We start from the raw sequence: 15,958 nt of genomic DNA, 5'->3' as shown, positions 1-15,958 counted from the left end.
TTAAACACCTTTTCGCGAAGTGTACTCCGAGTGGGTGTCGAGCACTTGTGGCTATTTATATGGTGCCATGGGTCATTGATGACCCTTGTCCCTGATTACTTATGTAAATATTCACAGGCCCGTCGCTTAGCCCTTAACCCCTAATGCCCATCATTTGGCCATTTGCCCAAATTAATTTATCTTCATGAGAAACACTCTTTGGCCAAAAAAGAAAAGGGGGGTAAGTGAATTTCTATTCAGTTAGATACAACCGACAACAGCTGAAAAAAAATAATAAAAAATAGAACAGAAAGCGAAATTAACTTGGGCACGCCGAAGTTTGTATACTTTAAATTTTAATATATAATAATAGTAGTACAAGTAATATATTTTAAAATAAGGTTTGAAATAGGTAATTGTATAACATTCATTTAGATTTCCCCGCATTTAGTTTTTTTTTATTCAAAAATATACAAATTGCCAAGAAAAACAGGCTAAGGCAATATTGACACCCACAAACGAGATTCGTATATAAGAGTACGTGGCTCCCACGGTCTAAAGTTCCCCTTTCCAGAAATAAGGCTTAAAGTACATAAATTTAAAGATTTCATTAAGATTACCAAACATAAAGTTCACAAATTTCCAAATTGCCAAGAAAACAGAAGGTAAACAAAGGTAGTTTTCCAACTGTCCATATTAACTACCACAAAAGAGAGTCATATTCTAAGAGTAAATTGCTCTTACACTTTTTCCGGGAACCGTTTTGTATTATAAATATTGTAAAATAAGGCTTTAAGTTTTTAGTTAATAAAATTTTTATAAGAATCCCTTGCATAATGTTCACAAATTTCCAAATTGCTCAAAATAATGATAAACAAAGACAGTTTTCCAATTCTCCATAAGAGATGATCATATTATAAGAGTACATCACTCTTACGCTCTTTGGCTGTACTTACCGGACGCCGTTTTGTGTTATATATATTGTAAAATAAGGTCAAAAATATATAATTATAAGAGTTTCATTAAGATTAACTTGCATTCAGTTATTGTTGTTTTGTTTCTATTAATAACTTGCGAAAAAAAAGCCAAACAAAGTCGGGTTTTCAACTGTCCATATTAACTACCACAAGAGAGGATCAAATTCTGAGAGTACGTAACTCGTACTCTCTTACTCTTAGGTTTCGAAGAGAACAACGCCAGAAAATATGCAAAAGGAAACGGCAGAAAAATGAATCGCGCGCGAGCTCAACGAATTACGAGGATAAGAGAAAAGAGAAAACGTTTTGTTTCACTCACCCGCACTCGTTGACATTCCTGCTGCAGATCTAACGGCGAATTGGAATATGTACGCAGAAAATACACACAAAAAAAAGAAGATAATAAACCTTCTAATTTATTTTACACATTTTACCCGCACTTTCATACTTTTGATTTATTTCCTTATTTATTATCCTTATTTTTTATTTATTTATTTTTTATTTATTTTATATATATTTTTTCGCAGCAACACATTTTTTTTCGAGTGCAGCCACACGATTGAGATTGAGAGTGGAGGAGAGAGAATAGAAATTTGCGCGGCATTTTTTTACACTTGAATTCATTCATTCTTTTTTTTTTAATTTCACAAATAAAAACATTTTTTAAATATAACAACATTCACTTAAAAAAAACACTGATCTTGGCATTTTACCCGCATTTCCATCCCTGTTCCTTATTTTTTAAAATTTTCACAGCTACACACTTTTTTCTGAGTGCAGCCAAACGATTGAGATTGAGAGTGGAGGAGACAGAATAGAACTTTGCGCGGTATTTTATTACACTTGAATTAAAATTCTTTCTTTTTTCACTTGAACACTTCACATATAAAAAAATAAAAAAAAATGCACTTAAAAAAGCACTGATCTTGGCTTTTTATCCGCTTTTGCCATATCTCTCCCTTTTTATTTTATTTTTTATAATTATGAAGCGACACCTTTTTTTCCGAGTGTAGCAAAACGACTGCTCGGAGAGAAGGAGTAGACATTGCGGTACCGGTGCCTTGCATCACGTGACCTGAAATTCTTTCTCTTTTCCACTGGCACTTTTCACATATCAAAAATGAAACAAAAAAACGCACTGATCTTGGGTTTTGGGGTCTCTGCCGCCAATTTACTAACACTTTTCGCGAATTTTCCACTGATTTTCTCCGTTTTTCCACGATCTCCTTGCGTGGAGCCGTTTTCGTTTTCATTTTTTGTGCCAGGCCGCGTGATTCGATATTCTTTCTCCTTTCCACTTGCACTTTTCACATATAAAAAAAGGAAGAAAAAAACGCGCCGATCTTGGCGCCGTGAAAAACCACGAAAAACCACAAAAAACACACGGCAGCGGCCAAATTTGGGTTTAGGGATACTTCTCCCCTCTTCACCAACACTTTTCACTAATTTTCCGCTAATTTCCCGTCGTTTTTCCGCCGTTTTTCCATTTTTTTCCGGGATCTCCTGCGAAGTGATGTTGTCGCTCTCGAATTTTTTCTTCTTTTGTGCGTCCGTTTTGTTACCAATTTGCTCCTGTAACTTAACATAGCTATGTTAGGTTTACATTTGACAGGTGTACAGAGAAATTTGACACGCTAACAGATACACGGTGTGGAATTCTCGTCCTTGGGATGGAATTCTCATGTATAAAGTAAAATAAATTAACAGATCTGCTTTTATTCCAGTTGGAAGACAGAGAGAGAGTGTGGAGTAAATGATTTTCAACGGGAGCGGGGGAGGCTCGCTTCGCGATATTAGAAGGAGGATGTGTGGGCGAAAGAGCGAAAAATGGAGATGGCCACTTGCCAAAGAGCTTTTTCTTTCGAAAAGGACTTGGCAACACGATCCAAATTAATTGGACAAATAAAATAAATAACAAATAAATATTAAATAAATAATATGAGGTAAATAAATAATTTATATATACTAAATGAATAGTAAGTGAATAAAAAAGTGTGAAAGTGGAGAAAAGGAAGAGAAAATATTTTCATATTTTAAAGTATATGAAAATAAAATGGAAATTGACAAAGTAAACGTTTTCTTTTAAACATTTTCTCAACGTTCCTGTGGATAATATTGACTTAACTGTTGATGTGGATCTAGCATATATATGTTACAGATACATATTATATATATTTATATTTTATAGTCAAAAATAACTCTGTTGCAAACTTCTGTCTAAAGTTATAGTACAGGGTTACAGCAAGGGTATCAAAAATGGGTGACCGAAACCGAGGCCGAGTCCTCCAGGGAGCTGACCCTTGTCTGCATCGAGCCTGACTTCCGTATTGTAAATAAATAAATAGCAAAGTAAATAAATAAATTGAGTAATGGCCATAATTGACGTGTTGCATGAAAAATTCAAAGCGCCGACACACACAAATTGAATGGCAATGGAAATCCGTCCGGGGAATGGGTTTGGGAATGGGGAAGGGATTGCCAACGGGAATGTCAGCCATTGAACTTCAGCTCCAAAGCGGCTCCAAGTTTGTCGGACGTGCGATTATCCGGAGAAGTCCAAGTGCAGAGTCAAACCCAAAACCCGAAATCGAATCGAAACGTTGACCTATGGGTACTATGGGGAAAAATGAAGTTATATATAGTTAAATTATTACAAATTACTATAATTAAGGCCAAAAATAAGTAAATGTAAAATTAATCGCGATTTAAAAAGCTTTTCTGAGTGGGCAACTTTTAAAAAAGCAGCGTTTAAGGTTTTAATTTTTAAAATATTACACATTTGAGAAATGATTTATAGTTGTAACCATTTTATAAGAGTTTAAAAAATGCTTTAAAATTTTTTGAGGAGTTTTTTGTTCAATGTTTTAGTCTTTTGTTTGTTGTTTTAGTTTTTTGATTAATTGCAAATTGAAATATATATGACTTTGGCAATCATTAGCTTTTAAACCTTCGTATACTATATCCTAAAATATGAGTATTCTAGGTACATATATTTAATCGATATGTTAAAATGCTTATTTATTGGGGTATATTAAAGTTTTTGAAATCTCATAACTAAGCCAAAAATGCATTAATTTAAATTCGGTAAACAGCCCTATGTTAGTTTTTGTTAGTTTAATAAATTTGCAATTAAAAATTTATTTTAATTTAAAATTTAAAAAAATTAAAATTTTTTTTCTCAATTTTTGATCATTTTTACGATGTTACCCCTTATAAAATTTTGAAAATTTTAAAAAACTTTTTTATCTTTCCTACATGGCTAGAAATATTCTCCTCTTGATTCTGATCAAGAACATATATGATATATAGGGTCGGAAATGACTCCTTCGCTGCGTTTCATGCTTCTGACTAAAATTGCAATACCATTTTTGAGTCGATATTACCAATATTATTATATGAAAATTTGACCAAAAATTAAATCTTAAAAAACTCATACCTAAGCCAAAAAGGAATTAATTTAAATTCGGACAACAGTCCTATGTTAGTTGTTGTTAGGTTAATAAATCTGCATACTCAGTTTACAGTCTTAAAAAAATTAATTTTTTGTAATTTTTTTTTGATAATTTCAACGATATAAACCCTTATAAAATTTTGAAAAATTTTTGAAAATTTTTTTCTTTTCATACATACCTAGAAAGATTCTCCTGTGGTTTTTGATCAATAATATATATGATTTATAGGGTCGGAAATGATTCCTTCACTGCGTTGCAAGCTTTTGACCAAAATTTTAATATCCTAAAATGGTAAAATTAAATGTCATTTAATATGTATGTTCAATATCTTATATTCCCTATAATTTTAAGTATTTGTATAATTTTAAAACGAATTCTTTCTTTGAATTCCATGGTGCATTGCAGGGAAGCCCAAAAAAAAAGACAGCAACTGCGTGTGTGAGTGACTGCGGCATTTTCCAGATTTATATCGAGGTTATCAAACCTCAAAGCACAATGCGAGCACACACGCGAAAAAACCCAAAAAAAAATCAAGCAAACTCAACAGAAAAAAATGGAGCAAAACTTAAAAAAAAAAAGCTAAGACATTGGCTTTTTAGTAAACTGGGCACATACCAAACAACCAACGTCCAGACGAGGGCAGAAAAGAGTCTAAGAACTCTTTACCCCCGAAAAGTTAGAAGCTACCAAAGCTAAATATTGTATGTATGTTAAATAATTTAACAAAATCTTAAATTTTAGGAAGAAAGTAAGAGAAGAAGGTGCTTTAATAGGATAAAACTGATTGAGTCTTAACCTTAACTTGGTTTATATCAGTTAGAGCAAGGCTAAGTGACCTAGTAGCCCTTATAACCTTTAAAATTTAAGTACCTCTTTATTATTTTATTCACTATTTCTCTCCCTGCTTGTAACCCCTTCATAAAACCATAATGTGAGCCCCTGCAACCCCCTCTAAAGGCACCCATAAGTACCCTGAGGGGTATTTTATGCCTTCAAACAACACACACAGTTTATGTAAGGCATAAATATTTGGCATTTCAGTTTATCAAAAACAAGACTCAATCTAATCTTGAGATTAATAATGCGGCTCTCCGTAAATTTCAATTGTGACCGGAAATACACACACTCTCACACACACATACAGCCCCATATGCACACACTTAGTGGGGTTGTCCGCAAAAATGTAGATTTAATGGGAGACCTCAGCTGCAATTTCAGCCACGGTCAGCAAAATCCAATAAGAGCAAGGACCATGGCCCAAGGCCTGCCCCTTTTTATGGTTAGAATTTTATTGACTTGGATTAGTTGTGTGTGCGGCAGTGTGTAGTCCGCATCCGTAAGATACACATTAGAGGAACCTGCTGCACTTACCCCATTCTGGCCATATTTTCAGTAATTGAGAATTGTGAATTTTGTCCTGGCTTAGTCGCTTAATAAATTTATGCAATCCAAAAGATAGAGATACAATTTTGGGTGCCTTTACTTGAATATACTATGAGAAAAAGTGTATTAAAAATACAGGGAAGTTTGCCAAACAAAAGAGAGTTTCAAGGCAATATTTATAGTCATTAAATATATATACTTTATATATAATAATTAAAACAAATTTTCTATTCACTTTTCTATCTCAGCTATTTTCTCTCTGTGAATTTGTGGCCAGTTTCGTTTGTTAGCACACACCCTTTTCCCTGCTCCCTATTCCTGGTATTTGTTTATCTTTTCGTGTGTTTTTTTTGTTTTGTTTTTATTTTTTGCACGGGCACTCCAGCTTTCGGATTTTATAATTTATGCAAGACACCAAACAAACTCAGCTTAAGTCTTACAAATTGTTTTGAGATGCTCGGCATATCATATAAAAAAGCACAGCCCAAAAGGAAAACACAAACCGGCAGAAATCTGTATCTGTATCTGAGTTTTGAAGAGCACCACAAGAAAAAAATATATATATATAAAAAACGAGGAAGGCGGGACAAGGGACGTGATTTGATGGGAATTATTCCATTGCCGGCAACAGGCAGCAGACTCAAAGCCACAAAAAAGTGGGCAAAGTGCTTCCAGAGTCCGGACTAAAAGGTAGCTATCTCAATCAGGGACGTAAGCAAAAGCTTTACTTACAGGGGATGCAGTTTTTTGCATAATTCAATTATAAATAACATTACATGTTTGTTAGAAATGTTTTTAAACCAGAGAACAGGGCGAAAACTAACCAAGTAAACATTAAGAATGAACAATTTCGGATGAATATGTCATAGTTCATTCGCCAAAGTGAACAATTCTCCACAAAAATTACTTCAATTGGGTTTTGTTTGAGACTGAGTATGGGAATCTCTCCCCCTTAAGGCACGCCTCTGCTCACAGCGGTGGTTAAGTGGGGGTGTGTGTGTTGGAGGCTCCACAACAAGTTGTATCTCGGGGATGTCATGTCACGTAGGCAGCCAACGCTACATGGACCATTCATACAAATTTTGTTTTATAAGCCACTTTCGTACATTATTTGTGTGTAACTTTGTCTGTACCCCTCCGTACACCCCGCTGCTGGGCTGGTTCTGTTCCGTGTGTTTATCTGTGGCTAAGTCAGTATCTGTATCTGTATCTGTATCTGCGATTTCTTCTCGTCTCGTCTCGTCGGCGAATTTATTTATTTATTTATGTTTTTGGGCTGTAGATTCACTTGAGAGCAATTGACAACATCAAGAAGCATGGTGAAATGTTTGTGAATATACATTTTTGCAAGGGGATAAGTAAATATAATTGAAAGGTAAACATTATTATGGATTATTTTATAAGGTAATGATGATTTATCTGAGCAAATATATTTTTGTATATACAAATAAAATTATTCTTTAATGTTTATTTAATTATTTCATATTATTTAATTAATTTTCGATTTTGAATAAGCATTTCGAAGTCAAACATTTAAAATATAAAGAATTTAAAGGTGGAACAAATTCGCAAAAGCATTTTTCTGTTATGTGTTCAGTGTCTTAAGTTCTCCTTTTCTTCGTTTTTGCCCCACTGTGCCTCTGTTTTGACTGCTTGCTAAAAAGCTGCATCACGTCGTCAACAGACTGCCGCGGGTCCTATCGCTGACACCTACAAAGTAAGGCAAAAGTGGGACTCCTGCTGCTCCTTGGTTCTTGATGTGCACACAGAAAAAAATTGCATAAAAAAATATATAAAAAATATATATATTCTATCCCTAAAACGAAATAAAATCATCAACATTTTGCCATTGAATTAAATATATATATTTCCTTGCAATTAATTTCAATAATTACATTTCTTACAATGGCTTTTAAATTGATTTTTTTAATAATTATAATACATATTTATTCCGAGTGTTAAGACAACCTGTCCAAAAATAACCGATGGCCGGTAATGACAAACAGCATTGTTGTCTCAACCATTTAGCATCACAGACAGACAGCAGCAAAGGCTACAGTAAAACACTTGAAGAAAATTGGTTCTACAAGGACTTCAAGGATTTTCACAATTGAAGAAAATAATTTTTTAAATCTCTAAATATTGGGAACCACAATTTTCGAAACTGAAACATATTTAGTGATGCTTTTATGTAAATAACTTGTATTTTGTGCAGTGCATTGGCATATAGTACCAGGAATTAAGGAATCACTTCCTGTCACGACTTTTGAGAAACATCTTCCTCCTTCTGTTGTGGATTCTTCTTGGACGTTGCCTTTGTCATCGACATACAAAACAAATGACCTTGCTGATGGTGTTTATCCCCTCTTTAAAGTTTTCCCCCTCATGGGGCCACATTCCTCTCTGAGAGCAAGAGCACAGAGAGAAAGGGATCAGGATAGAATTATAAAATCTCTAAATAAATCCTTTAAAATTTTGTTCAGTTCTATCAATAAATATACTATTAAATACAACTTAATCTTAATTGTAAGCATTCTGTTAATGAATTTTCTGCCTGTGTTTCTCAATTTGGGGCGCAACAAGTTTGCCAAACATTTTTGCACTTTTGTATTTTAATTTCTGGGCGGCGGTGGGTGGAGGAGAACTGGGCCCTCTGTCTTTTGTCCGCCAGAATGTGAAATGAATGCTTTGTCACAGGCAGAGATAAAATACGTTTATAAATAAATCAGTTTATGCCAGGATGAAGGAAGTTACTGCTGCTGCTGCTGCTTTTGCCACTTTGGCAAGTTTAGCGTGCTTTTTTTTTTGGCCCCCAAACTGACAGGGCGACAAACTGACAAACTGACAAACTGACTGCGTGACTGACTCACCCAGTGAGCGAGCAAAACAGTGACTGCGATTGTCACTGTACTGTCACTGCTACTTGGCCGTAAATCTGCACTTGGCTTGACTTGACAAAAAATAAACAAAAGGGGGAAAATAACAATATAAACTAAAACACAATTGTTTAAATCATAGTTTGGGGGTAAGGAAAATAGGAATTATATTTTGGATATTAAAATATATATATTTTGTGGATTTTGTATATTAAAATATATATATTTAGTTTAGTCAAGTAATCTCTTCAGCATTCTTCCAAATTTCCTTATATATTTATGACTATATTTCGTAAGAGAACCCAAGCGATCAATCATTTACTTCCCAACAAAAAACAATAATAAATAAAAAAACATTATCTACATTTATTAAGAGTGATTTTTAAATGCATTGGCGTGACCTTTGAGGTGTGCGCAAATTAATTAAATGGCGATAAGTCCGTGTCGACGTATCGACAGCTGCCCTGGAGCACCATCAGCACTATGCCAAAGCCAGTTAAGTTCCGCTCTCCGCTCTCCGATCTCCCCTGGCAACCCGGCTCAATTGCACATCATTAACTTTGGCCGACTGACCAAGTAGTCCCTCGTTTGGGCCCTCAGCCTCTGTCCTCACACCCCCCTGTCACGCCCCTGACCTTCGTCAGCAGGTCCCAAGCCAGCGCTAAATCGCTGCACATTAAATGCAATTAAGAAATGATTGAAATCATAAATTAGCCCTAATTGGCCGCAGGACACAGGAGCAGGAGTGCCTTCGCTTGCTTCCGGAGCCCCCTTTCCGACCCATCATCTCCTCCTCCTCCTGATTCCCTGGCAGTGTTGCATCTGCTCCAAATGGGATCCGCTCTTTTTGAGATTTTGAGCGATGACAGAGCCGTCCATATTGTAGGGTTTATGAATATTTTTGAGCTACTGCAGGGGGACAGTGGTTTTAAAACTATGGTAAATCTATGGGAATATAGATTTTTCTTATATGTATATAAAGGTAAAAAAAAGAAAGCTATAAGAGAGTGTGATCAACTGTGAGATATATAAGGTACTCAAAAGTTGTTTATTTATATTAAAATTAAAAAAAGAAATGAGTATAAAAACTTAGAAAAATATTCCAGAAAATAGTTTTAAGAAAAGGACATTAGAGTGACCATAGCTCAATATAAAAATTAAGAAAAAAATATGCATAGAAGGGTTCTGAATCGGGAAGTTATAAAAGAGTGTTCTTAATTGTAAGACATGCAAGGTATTCAAAAGGCTTTTGACTTAAATTAAAACTAAACAAAGTGCTGAGTATAAAACTTAAAAAAAAAGAGGAAAAATTCCCCAGAAAATAGTATTAAGAACTGGACATAAAAGCGATCATAGCTTAATATAAAAATTATAAAAAAAAATTCATTGAACGGTTTTGAATAAAATAAAAACCATCTTAAATTGTTACATCTTTTCAGTTAGTAAAACAGAATTTAGAAAACTTTAAAGTAAAGAAAATAAATTATAAAAAATATGTAAAATAAAGGTTCTTAATAATATTTAAAAAAAAAACCCTCAAATCTGTGCATCTTTTTAAGTATAGGTAAATATAGAACTTACAAAACTTGAAAGTAAATATCTTTAGGTTCATTAATTTATATGGAACCCCATTCGTTCTTGTATAATTTCCTTAAATATTTAAAAATGTACATAAAGAATCTGAATTTCCGCACTCATGATCTGTCACTATGGAAACATAAATCATTTAATGATATAATTTATCTGGCTTATTAGATACATAATGGACCAACCATTCCTGAACAAGCGGCATTAAAGGCACTTTGTATCGCTTTGCCTGGGCCATACATCAATTGGCAGCAAATCGATTATGTCTGGTGTATCAGTTACCAACTTTGATTGCTTGTTATCCGTAACCCCACCTCCCTCTACCCTTAACCCATACTAGCCCCCCTTTTGGAACTCCCCCCTTAACCCAATGAACACAATTTGGCGGCCGTGCGAACAGCGAAACAGCGCCAAAAGCAAACACACAAAAGAGGCGCAACCAAATTGGCCAGTTAGCAACCTGTCCAGCCCCGAGCCCCGCCCCCTACAGAGCCCTAGCCCCTCCCTCTACCCCCGATAAGCATGTGTGTAAGTAGATGAAATTAAGATTTTTTTTATACGATTAAATCTGAGAATTGTGGAAGGCAATGGCTCAGAGAGAGAGAGATAGAGATGGGCATGCACTGAGCGGAAATACTGGGTTTATAGAGCTTAATTTAAAACTTATGCAAGACAGGAAGTCTTTAAATAAATTGAAATAATCAACAAGATTGTGTGAATGAATAAAAAGCAAGATGGGAGACATCACTTCCTTTCTTTCCATTGGAAACTCTAGGGCAATTCCAGGACAACGGAAGTCTCAATTCCAGAGGTTCCTTCTGTACTTTCGACTCCTGGAATTGCTCAACATTTTAGCCAAAATATTTGTGGAAATATTTGGAAAACTTATTTAATATTTAATGTATTAATAAATATTATTTCATATTTATATTAATCTATATTAAGTATTTTTGCATCATTTGTTAATCGGCTTTTTGCGCATATTTATTGATAGTTAATTTATACATTTTCTGGTAATTAAGAAACGTTTCCCAGTGTACCTGGACTGCTCCTCTTCATCCCCTCATTCCCTTGGCTTTTTTGGCATAGCCAGCTCAGGTCGAAGATCTTGTGCGTCTCAGTCGCAGTCGCGTCTCTGCCCGCAGTCGCTGCCTTTCGTTTGTCGACGACTATAAAAAGCCAAAGTTAACACTGTTTCCGAATTAAACTGTTAAGAAATTCACACGCGACAGCACACGCCATCATCGTAACACCCACATATTACACATACCCATTTCCCTCACCCTCACAGACATCACTTCACCCAAAATGGCGGCTTCCGGTCTGATCCTGCTCTCCATTTTCCTGCTAACTCTCGCTTCGTGCTCTCTCTCCGCCGCCCAGCAAATTGTGGAGAGCGAGGGAAGGGGAGCCGAGAGCAAGGTGAGATTATTGGATCGATTCGATAATCGATATCCCGATGGCAGTTACGAGTATCGATTTGAATTGGATGATGGAACGTCGCGTTACGAGCGGGGTTACTTTGCCAAAATCAATGAGGTCAAAACTTTAATGGTTGTTGGATATTATTCCTATCGAATGAGCGATGGTCGGTTTCTCACGGTATTCTACAATGCGGATCAATTTGGCTATCGGCAGAATCAATGTGAGTAGAATTATCGATCATTTAATTGTTTTTAATCAAGGTAAAGGAAGTTTGAATTAAATTGTGAGCGAAGTTAATTGAATTAAAATAATTGGTCTCTCGTCTGAGTAGAATCTATAATTTATAAACTATCTTATAGATTCTATATATAAAACAAGGATCATTTACATATATATATCTATAATATATATTAAATTACTTGTGTTTAGTAGTTTATAATACATTTAATTCAATTAAAATCTCACTTTCCATTTCAATGATTAATGAAGCAAGCACAGATTAAATAATTCAAATATTAATTCACTGATTATCTAGTTACTATATTGTATTTTTATTATATTATTTATTATTGTTTATTTTTTTTTATTATTACTATTCAGCAATTACACCGCAAGTGTATCCCAATCTCCCGCGTTCCATTGAAGTGCCCATGGCCGGGGAGTCCTCCCCCTTGGAAGCTTCTACCAGTTCCCGATTGGAATCCCCCTCAGCTGCGGTAACCCCCTCTCAATTGTCGACGTCGACGCCCCGGGGAACGGGGAATGTGACTCCGAATCGCAGAGGGGGCCGCTACTGAGGCACTGTAATTGCAGACCATCCTCATTATTATTATTATTGCTGCTTCTCGTTTCGCTGGACCCCAACGACTACTCGTATTATATTATTATGAATTTTATGTTTTTTTCCACAATTTTTTTTTTTTTTTTTTTTTTTTGTGTTGTGTTCAATGGAATGAGATTAAAAAATAATAAAAAAATTTTCTTAAGGCAAAGGATGCGATAATTATGAATTTATTATTGACGATGTTTCAGGTTGTTTGTAGCTGTTGGGGCTCCGTTTTTATGGTTGCCGCCCCTCTTGTTGTATTATTTTGTTGTATTTTTTGGCTAAGAAGATTTCGGGAATTTTCGAAAGTCGCCAACAAATTTGGCAATAAATTTACCGCAAAGCGTTTCGGGACAATAAAACATAAAAGTGCAGGGCATCCCCCATTGCTCTGAAATTCAGATATATATACTTATACGATATATGTACACCGAATATTTGGCCATATTTTTGCATTTTTAACACATTTTTGGCGAGGTTCTGGAGCCAAAGGCAATTAAGAAACGAAAACGAAACCAAACCAAAAACGATATAAATCGCAATGTTTCGAGACGTTGTCCAGTACAGAGAGAAAAAATATGTGTATTATTTATTTAAACTCAAAAAGAAGCCAAGTAAATAAATATATCAATATCATAAGTGTTAAATATCAAAGTTAATTGAAACATTCCAGCCCAGAAATCAACTTCAAATATACATCAAATATGATTTTCACCAAGCACATTATAATATTATATTATTTTAAATTTCTATATTATTATAGTATTATTATAATTTTTCATATGATTTTCCTACAATTTCCAGCGTTGAGTACCGGATAGAACTGGAGTGGAAATGGTTTTAAAAGGCAGCCCCAAAAATTCCGTAGCCAAGAGTGTGTGAAGGTTCATCATAAATTTATTAAGTGCCGACAGGGAGGGATGTGCCCGGGAAACGAGTTCAACGTTCCGCCGACTGACTTGCAGAATTAATTCAATTTTTGCACCTTTTTTTATTATTTTTTATTCGGTGGTGGGGCCCGACTATTAAGTCATAAAACATAAAGGGCCATAAAAAATCATCTTGAGATCGGATTGCATTGCCGACTTGCCAGGCTTAATTGCAGGCATTGCCGAAACAAAAAAATAAAGGATGATTTGTGTGAATATTAAATTGAAATTGATTTCAAATCAGATTAAACCAAGTGTTGCGTAAGGCAAGAAGGACAAGTTTTCTTTACAAACAACAAAAATATGAAATTTATATATAAAGTCAAGCATGAAAAAACAAATCCCAGACAAAGGAAATTGCAGAAGGAAGTTAACTGAAATGAAAGCAATGATTGCTCATTGCTTTGGTTTAGCCAAGGAAAAGTATATGAAAAGTCAGGGAAAAAGTGAGGAAAAACTATAGAGACAATGAAGGTGACTTTTGGTCTTTGAAATCTCAAAGATATTTAACAATAATTAGAAATTAAATAAAAGAAAGTAAGAGAAATATAAATTAAATGTATATTCTATTGAAATGCACTTCAAATCATTTTAAACTTGAAAATTGAAAATCTTAATTATGTATAGAGAATTAATAATATCTTTAAATTATCAGAAACTGTTCATTCCATGAATTATTGTTAAAAGAACAACCAACTTTTCAGAAGTGCTTAAAGCGCCTTTGCAGTTCCACAAGAAGGACACGCAATCCCCAACTCTGACCAAAAATCCACCCTAAAAACAAGGACTCGTTAAAATTATCAATGAAACTTTACAATCACAGTTGGATCTGTTCCGTGAAAAGCTCGGAAAACGGGCGGTAGATGGGTGGGTAACAAAAACAACAGAAAAAAAATCAAATAAAACCAAATACAAGGCGAAAAAGTCGAGTTGAGCCAAGTTCTTCGACTGCAACTTTGTTAACTTTGACGCTTATTAAAGAGTGGAAAAATCCAGCAACTAAGTAAGTAAGTAAGTAAGTAAGTAAAGTCGGTGAACAATCTCCGTCCACTTGGAAAAATGCTCAAACAAACAAACTTTGACTCGATTAAAGACTTGGGGAAAAAAACCTTAAAAATTTCCCAGGACCCGTCAACTCAATGTCAATGCCACTCCCCATTTCGGGGTTTTCCATTAAATTCGCATCACACGAAAGGAAATTTCTTAAATGCCTCCAAAAAAAAAAAATTAAACACAAGCTTTTTAGCTTCTCCCTTTCCGTTTTTTATTATTATTTTTTTGTTAGCTTCGTCTGAAATATAATCAAAAGGCAATAAATATTGCAAATGTGACAAAGCAGGCAAAGTTTAACTAGGACATCGGTGCCTTTCCCAGGACACACAGCTACAAAATGTTTGCATGCTGCGGTAACAGCAACAAACACCGAAAATGGCGTCAGAAAAAAATGTCACAAACAAAAAACAAAATAAAATAGAAAGCAAAGCGAAAGGATAAAGAATAAACAGAGGTGCAGAGGACACCAAAAAATGAGCAAGTACGAAAGATTAACTTGACCCAAAACAAATTGGGAAAATACCCTATAAAAGTACATGTTGGATAAGCAATTGAAGAAGTCTTCTAAATTTGATAATGAATTAATTTAATTAATTAAATAAATATTTAACTTATTCAATATTGGTAATTAAAGTGTAAATTAAAGCTAATTCCTTCGCTTTACTTGACAAACTTGACCTAAGCAATTTAAGAAAATACCCTATAAAAGTTCTTTCCTGATGAACAATTGAAAAAGTATTCTGTATATTAGTTATGAATTTATTTTATAAATTTACTGTTTATTTATCCGATGTAAATAAAATGTATTTTAAAACTAATTCCTTGCTTTTACTGATGAGTTAAAAAAAACAAGATTTACTTGCCCCAAATTAATTAACAAAATACCCAAGAAAACTTTCTGTCTTATAAACAATTGAAAACATATTCAGAATTTTAGTAATGAATTTATTTAATTAATTAAAAGTATATTTATTTCATTTATTTATAGTAAATAAAGTGTAAATGAACACTAATTCCATGCTTAAGCTTATGAGTAAAAAACAAAAAGGAAAAACTCATGAAAATACCCTGTGGGAGGGTATGTTAAAGGATAAACGTCACAGCCACTGAGTGGACGGGAAAAAGGATGGCATTTCCGGGAGCCCCAGTTGTAGGGGAAGAACAGCAAAAAAAATTAAATATAAAATGCAAAAATGGCTTTTAAGCAGCCGACAGTCGCGTTTAGCTTCGCGACCGCGGGAGCCGAAGTGTAGGGAGCCTTGCCCCAAAGGACGCAGGACGCAGGACACACGGCAGGTGTGTGGGCAGGATGTGCTAAAAGGACATCGCTGTTGTTTGCCGGGTGGGTGATGTGTGCAGTTCATCAGCGACCGCAGCAAACGGTCGAGAAAAAAACACACTCTCCTGTCCCATCAGAAACAACAATAAAAAGAGCAAGGAAAAACCTAAAGGAAAGGGCAACGGAAAATGG

The 15,958-nt window shown here is 34.7% G+C and overlaps 2 protein-coding genes across 3 annotated transcripts in view; one reads left to right on the top strand and one right to left on the bottom strand.

The window, feature by feature from the left end:
* Window positions 1-3,301: 3,301 nt before the first annotated feature.
* LOC110184181 (uncharacterized) overlaps window positions 3,302-15,958 on the bottom strand; it is a 30,092-nt gene continuing 17,435 nt past the window's right edge. For both annotated transcript variants that reach the window (XM_086830167.1, XM_086830173.1), the window contains 2 exons: window positions 4,587-4,691; window positions 3,302-3,570 (listed from right to left, as the gene is read on the bottom strand). The gene's annotated coding sequence lies outside the window, so the exon portion shown is untranslated. The remainder of the gene's footprint in view (window positions 3,571-4,586; window positions 4,692-15,958) is intronic.
* On the top strand, window positions 11,563-12,476 carry Cpr12A (Cuticular protein 12A). The gene is made up of 2 exons (XM_020952551.2): window positions 11,563-11,899; window positions 12,280-12,476. The coding sequence occupies exons 1-2, from the start codon at window positions 11,563-11,565 to the stop codon at window positions 12,474-12,476; spliced, it is 534 nt and encodes a 177-aa protein (XP_020808210.1).

The sequence above is a fragment of the Drosophila serrata genome, unplaced genomic scaffold (assembly GCF_035046125.1).
Source record: "Drosophila serrata isolate PLE 108 unplaced genomic scaffold, ASM3504612v1 contig_23, whole genome shotgun sequence".
Taxonomy (NCBI): domain Eukaryota; kingdom Metazoa; phylum Arthropoda; class Insecta; order Diptera; family Drosophilidae; genus Drosophila; species Drosophila serrata.
The sequence above is the reverse complement of the archived record's forward strand: the minus strand, read 5'-3'. Positions and strand labels throughout refer to the sequence as shown.